This window comes from Taeniopygia guttata, chromosome 24 (assembly GCF_048771995.1).
Source record: "Taeniopygia guttata chromosome 24, bTaeGut7.mat, whole genome shotgun sequence".
Classification (NCBI taxonomy): domain Eukaryota; kingdom Metazoa; phylum Chordata; class Aves; order Passeriformes; family Estrildidae; genus Taeniopygia; species Taeniopygia guttata.
Genome location: NC_133049.1, coordinates 5821920 through 5827919, shown reverse-complemented (window position 1 = coordinate 5827919; position 6000 = coordinate 5821920). Strand labels below are relative to the sequence as shown.

The 6000-nt window shown below is 52.2% G+C and overlaps 1 protein-coding gene and 1 long non-coding RNA gene across 2 annotated transcripts in view; one reads left to right on the top strand and one right to left on the bottom strand.

Moving 5' to 3' along the window:
• On the bottom strand, window positions 1–1483 carry LOC140680528 (uncharacterized). Its single transcript, XR_012051887.1, has 2 exons — window positions 1192–1483; window positions 1–409 (listed from the first exon to the last, which is right to left on the bottom strand). It is a non-coding gene; the product is annotated as an uncharacterized lncRNA (long non-coding RNA).
• A 161-nt stretch (window positions 1484–1644) lies between these two features.
• Window positions 1645–6000, top strand: part of CBL (Cbl proto-oncogene) — a 36153-nt gene continuing 31797 nt past the window's right edge. The window contains exon 1 of the mRNA XM_002193623.7: window positions 1645–1947. Coding sequence (XP_002193659.5) covers window positions 1801–1947 — 147 coding nt within the window. The 5' untranslated portion in view covers window positions 1645–1800. The remainder of the gene's footprint in view (window positions 1948–6000) is intronic.

The window sequence follows — 6000 nt, the reverse complement described above, 5'->3', positions numbered from 1 at the left end:
TTTGAGGTCAATATAATCCTTAGGAAAATTTGCCCAGGTAATTAAAGCCAGACAAGGAGTTGCCTGTCCCAGAAATATTTACCAAGCTTTACCAAAGGTAATAAAATGAAGGCAGGGAGTTTTATAACCAATCCATGCCGTGCTCCCTTGTGTTTAGTGCTGCTTCCTGCTGTGCTGTCCATTTGGCTCCCCAGCAAGTGGGTGCCACAGGGGAAGCAAAGCTCCCTGGAGGAGGCTGGATCCAGAGGCTGAGGCTGTGCTGTCCAACCTCCAGGCCCGAGTTTGGGGTGTTGATGTGGCCAAAGCCACAGTTTGCCTTTGCCTGGTTTCCCCTCGCAGCCCCTGTGTGAGGCCGATGCTGCGTGGTACCAGTCACAGCTGGTTTTTGCAAAAGGATGTGTCCTTCTGCCTGGATGGGAGATGAAAAGAGGATCTGAAGGCAGCAAAGAAACAGAACTCAACTGACTTTCAAGCCCATGTTGTAATTTTTAAAAAAGTTTGGTGGTGTCAGCTGTGACAAACTCACTCCTTGGTTCCCTTTAGATTCCCTGGTCCCCTTTTCTTTCCCCGGTCCCTTTTCACTCCCTGGTTCCCGTTTCTCTCCTTTGTCTCCTTTTGACCCCCTGGTTCTCTTTTCTCTCCCTGGTCCCTTTTCACTCCCTAGTTCCCGTTTCTCTCCCTGGACCCTTTTTACTCCCTGGGTTCCCTTTTCTCTCCCTGGTCCCTTTTCTCTCCCTTGTTTCCTTTTGACTCCCTGGTTCTCTTTTCTCTTCCTGGTCCCTTTTCACTCCCTGGTTCCCTTTTCTCTCCCTGGTCCCATTTTTCCTCTCTTGTCTCCTTCTGATCCCCTGGTTCTTTTTTCCCTCCCTGGTTCTCTTTTCCCTCCCTGGTCTCTTTTCCCTCCCTGGTCCCTTTTCACTCCCTAGTTCCCGTTTCTCTCCCTGGTCCCTTTTCTCTCCCCGGTCCATTTTCACTCCCTGGTTCCTGTTTCTCTCCCTTGTCTCCTTTTGACCCCCTGGTCCCTTTTCCCTCCCTGGTCCCTTTTCCCTCCCTGGTCCCTTTTCCCTCCCTGGTCCCACTTTCTCTCCCCGTTGCTCTCACTGCCCGGCTCCTGCTCCTTCTCCCGCTGGAGCCGGGATGCCGGGACCAGGCTCTGCCTGCCCTGCCCCTGCGGGGAGAGGCCTGAGGTACCTGCCCGGTGCGCTGGGCGCTCTCCCGTTCCCACTCCCTCCCTGCCATGGGGATGCCGGTGCCGCTCCCGCCGCGGGCGCATCCCTCTGTGGGAGCGGGGCCGTGCACCGCCGCTTCCCCGCGGCCGGGCCGTTCTTAGAAAAGGGGAAGGCGTCCTGGGGAAAGGGGAAGCGATCCCGTTTCGCAAGCCGGGCGAGGGACACGCTCAGGAAGGGCCGCGAAGGCCGCGGGTCCCTCCCGGGGCCGGCGGGGCGAGCGCGGCCCCCGCGTTCCCATGGCGACCGCGCCCCGCCCCGCCCCGCCCGCACCAAGCATGGCCGCCGCCCCGCCCTCACACCGCCCTTCGCGCATGCGCTTCCCCCTCCGACCAATCAACGCCGGATCCACCCCGGAGGAGGAGGCGTGGCCGGGCGCGCGGGGGGGCGGGCGGCCAATCAGCGCCGGCGAGGAGGGCGGGGCCTCGCTGGAACCGGGCGCCACCGCCCACGGCCGCCGCCGCCGCCCTGCCCGGCCCGGCCCGGCCCGGCCCGCAGCGCCCTCAGCCCGGTCCCCTCCAGGGCCGCGGCCCCGGTGCCGGACGGGCCCCACGGGCCGGGTGTGGGCGCCCCCATGTCGGCACCGCTGAAGAAGGGCCCCGGCGGGCTCATCGGGCTGATGAAGGACGCGTTCCAGCCTCACCACCACCACCTCGGGCCGCACCAGCCCGGCGCCGTGGACAAGAAGATGGTGGAGAAGTGCTGGAAGCTGATGGATAAGGTGGGGAGGGCGGTGGGGTGGAAGCGGCCGCGGGGGGCTGGGGTGGCATAGGGCTGGCCTGGGGGGTGTGGGGCTCCGGGATCAGGGGGGATCTGGGATGAGGCTGGAGCATGGGGGCGGCTGGGAGAGGGGGTCTGTGGCTCCAGGGGGGATTTTGGGGGGCTGAGAGGTGTGGGGGCACGGAACGGGGTGCAGCGCTTTGGGGGAAGGATGTAATGAGCGTGGAGTGACAGGACAAGGGGGAATGGCTTTGCACTGCTGGAAAGCAGGGTTAGTGGGGTATGGGGTAGGAATTTTTCCTGGCAGGGTGGGCAGCCCTGGCACAGGGTGCCAGAGGAGCTGTGGCTGCCCCTGGATCCCTGGCAGTGCCCAAGGCCAGGCTGGACAAGGCTTGGAGCAGTGGAAGGTGTCCCTGCCAGGGACTGGGACAAGATGGAACTGAAGGTCCTTCCAACCCCAAGCACTGTGTGATTCCATGTGGAACCTGTGGAGAGGTGAGGATGGAGGAGATGATGGGAAAGCATGAAGGGACATCAGCAGCTCTGCAAAGAACAAGGCGGCGGAAGAGAGGAGAGTTTGGAATGGAGGATTTGGAAGTGCCTGAGAGGATCTGAGATGCTTCCCCAGGGCAGTGGTCACAGCCCTGAGGCTGCCAGAGCTCAGCATCTGGACAACACCCTCAGGCACAGGGTGGGATTGTTGGGGGGTCCTGTGCAAGGCCAGGAGTTGCACTGGATAATCTTGGTGGGTCCCTTCTAAGCCAGGATATTCTGTGATATCTATATTAATCATGTGCAGATAATGCCAGTCCTGTAGGTGCTGGGAATGGGGTGGGAGCTGCAGGTGGTGACAGCAGCAGGACAAGGGAGAAGTCTAGGATTTGCTCTTTGGAAGCAAACAGGGCCTGCTGTGTGGGTAGTGGATGGAGAAGCTTTGTGGCAGGTCAGGTTATTCCTTTTGGAATGAACAGGAATGTGTTGCTGCACCTTTTCCTTGAAAAAGAGGAAAAACTGTAAAAGCCTGAATAAACCCTTTTGCAATAAGCACATGTAGTTACAGAAAGATAAAGTATCAAGTGATGTTTAACAAGAAAAACTTGTGGTGTGGGAGCTGGAAAAGCCTTCTTCCAGCCCCACACCTTTAGGAGGGGCACGGCTCTCTGGGGTCATTAAGACTCTCCACTCCTCCTCCTCCTCCTTTTCAAATGCCAGGAAATGGCTCTTGCCGGGGGCAGGACACCAGACCTTTTGGCCTGTTGGTGTGATGGGATATTTGATTTACTGGCCTGGCTAGGTGTGCTGGTCAGTCCAGTGGTTTCAGAAATCCTGGGGAGTTGTCAGGGAATGATCAAGCGAGTGAAAGCAGGCACGCAGAAATAGGCACAAAATAAAAATGTGACATTTTAATGGAATTTTCATTGATTATTACTGTTCAGCCCTGAAATCAAGGCTAGGTTTGACACGTTGCAGTCTGAAATGTGCAGTGCATTTTATGACACTGAGTCCAGGGCCCTACAAGTCGTGTAGAGTAAGAGCATCACCCAAGTTGCACCCAGGCCTTGGGGACTGTCACCTGGCCACCTCCTTCCCCTCTGGGAGCAGAGCAGGCAGGGACTTTGGGCATCCCTCATCCAACTGCCCCTCAGGCTCATGCATTTTCCTTCTCTTTCCCCTGCATTGTTTATCCATGCAGTGTCTGAACCTCCTGCAGTAAGTGCTAAAAGCAGGCAGAGCAAATGACTTCTTTAAAGGCGTATTAAATTCTATTCCTGCCAAGAAATCACTCTGTGTTGGCTGGCTCAACAAAAGGCATGGTTTATAGTTGTGCCTTGCTGTGCCTGTGATGAGCTTTGATCACCTACAGAGACTGGGCCAGAGGAAAAAAACCCTTTTGAGAAGTGCCATTGGCTCTGTTACAGAGTCTGAGGGCCAAGCACAAGTGCTAATGTAGGAAAGGCACCCTAAATAAGTGTAACCTGTAAGGATGCACATCTTCATCTATAGAATATGTAGATATAGTGGCAACTTGTGTTTGGCCTCATAACCCACTCTGCTAGAAGGAAAAGACTAGCCTGAAAAAAAAGCTGATTATTATGGCATTTTAAATGCAATGGGATGTTTTTTAGGGGGTGAAATTTCACAGCTTTAGGTCTTTATAGCAGGTTGGATGTGATCTCTCTCCCCTGGCAGAAAAGCCAAGGCTGCTGCTGTATTTGTCACAAGTTACATCAACCTCTTTTGACTCCAGGTTTACTCATAGGCAGCATCCAGAAGCTCTCAGGCTTGAAGTCTTGTTCAGTCTGATTTCTACAAAAGGAGAGCTCTGGCTCTGAAAAGCCTTTCAGATTTCAGTTAGATTTCAGCTGTACTTACGCACACCCAGAGAACACATCTGAATTAAAATCTCTTTAGTGGTGTAGCAAAACCCCAGAGAAGCTGATGCTGAGAAGGGCTAAATGAATGGAAGGTGTTGAGAGCGGGTTAGATTTCTGGGCCAAGAACATAAAATTCCAGGTGCAGATAAAAAACCTGCTTGTGTGCATGTTTAATAGATGATGTTTTTGCCTCTCAGAGCTGTGTGCTGTGTCTGTGTGGGTACACTACACTCACGACCTCATTTGTTAGTCTGCATAATTAGCTGGTGTTGTCAAAGCATTCGTGCATCTCTGCTTTCGGATGTGACTGATGAATTTCCTATGCAAGTTGATTCTTGTCCAAATATTTTCCCTGTAATGCTCTCCATAAGCTGCCTGACATATTTATGTCTTTCAGATTCTTTCATTTGAAGCCCTAATTTTTTTGTCAGTGCCATTCCTCCCACAGCTATATGTGGTCACACAGAGCATGGACATAAACTAGCCCTTTCCATCCCTGTTGGATGTTCCCCTTCAGCTGAACGAGGTGATATTTATGCATTTCTCTGCAGAACAGAGATTAAATGCAGCCCCCTGGAGTTCACTGCTGTGGGTGGTATTTGAGGAATAGGTGGGTTAGTCATGAGCTGCTTGGGATGGAGCAGAGTGGAATAAATGTGGGAAGGCACGGAGGAGGAAGAACAGCTTTGAGATAAAGCTTCTCTAAAGGGTTTCCTGATACCATTCAGTTCCTAGAACTGATGTAGAGAAGTGCCACTGCAGGTCACCTTCTTTGTGAGGATAAAGGCCAAACACAAATGTAGTAAGAGATAGGAGATGTTTGTGTAGGTTGTGTCTCAGTGCAGTTAGCTGTTCAGCTGCTAAAAGAAGGAAAAAAATGAATTTTCAGAACTACCCTGGGAGGGAAAATCATACCTGGGTGTAGCCCCTGGATGCTCATCAGGCCTGGGAATCTTAAATCCAGAATTAGTCAAAGCAAGCTGCAGACTGTTGAGGGGAAAGATTCAATTCCAGGCCTCTAAGATCTAGATGAGATTATTTTTCCTAGAATGAGTATGTAACAGATTCTTTCCTCAAAACTCAGTAGGGGAAACTGAGGTTTTTGGGGTTTTTGACTTGTATTTGGAAAATTGAAATGCATGAAGTCAATTCTCAGGTTCTTCACAGGCCCACCTCTCTTCATGCTGAGCTTTATTGGCATGTTTGAAAACCCAAAAATGTCTCCCTAAATGGTTTGTTCCTCAGAGAACATAACATAAGCCAGACAAACTTTTGGATGATAATTTAAAACCATGAATTGCTTCTGTTCGTTGCTATCACACCTAAACAAAAAAATATTTTTCTGCTTTTTTTGCTCAATTTCCTTCCACGTTTCTGGTCCCTGTGGAAGGCTGCTGAGGGGCAGCTGTTCCCAGGGCTGGGAACATTCCTTTGGATGTTGTCATGATGCTGCAAGTGCACACGTAGAGAAATGGAGAAAATGCCACTGCTTTTGTTGCTGCTGTGTTATAAAAGCACCAAGTCTGCTCAGGAGGCAGCAGTTTTGTTTAACTGCTCATCTCAGCTAATTTTGGTCTGATTGGTAAATAAAGAAGCTGATTTGATAAAAAATACCAGCACTTTTGACCTTTCTGTTAACTTTTGAGGCATCTACTTCTTGGGAAGCATTTTACAGGGGC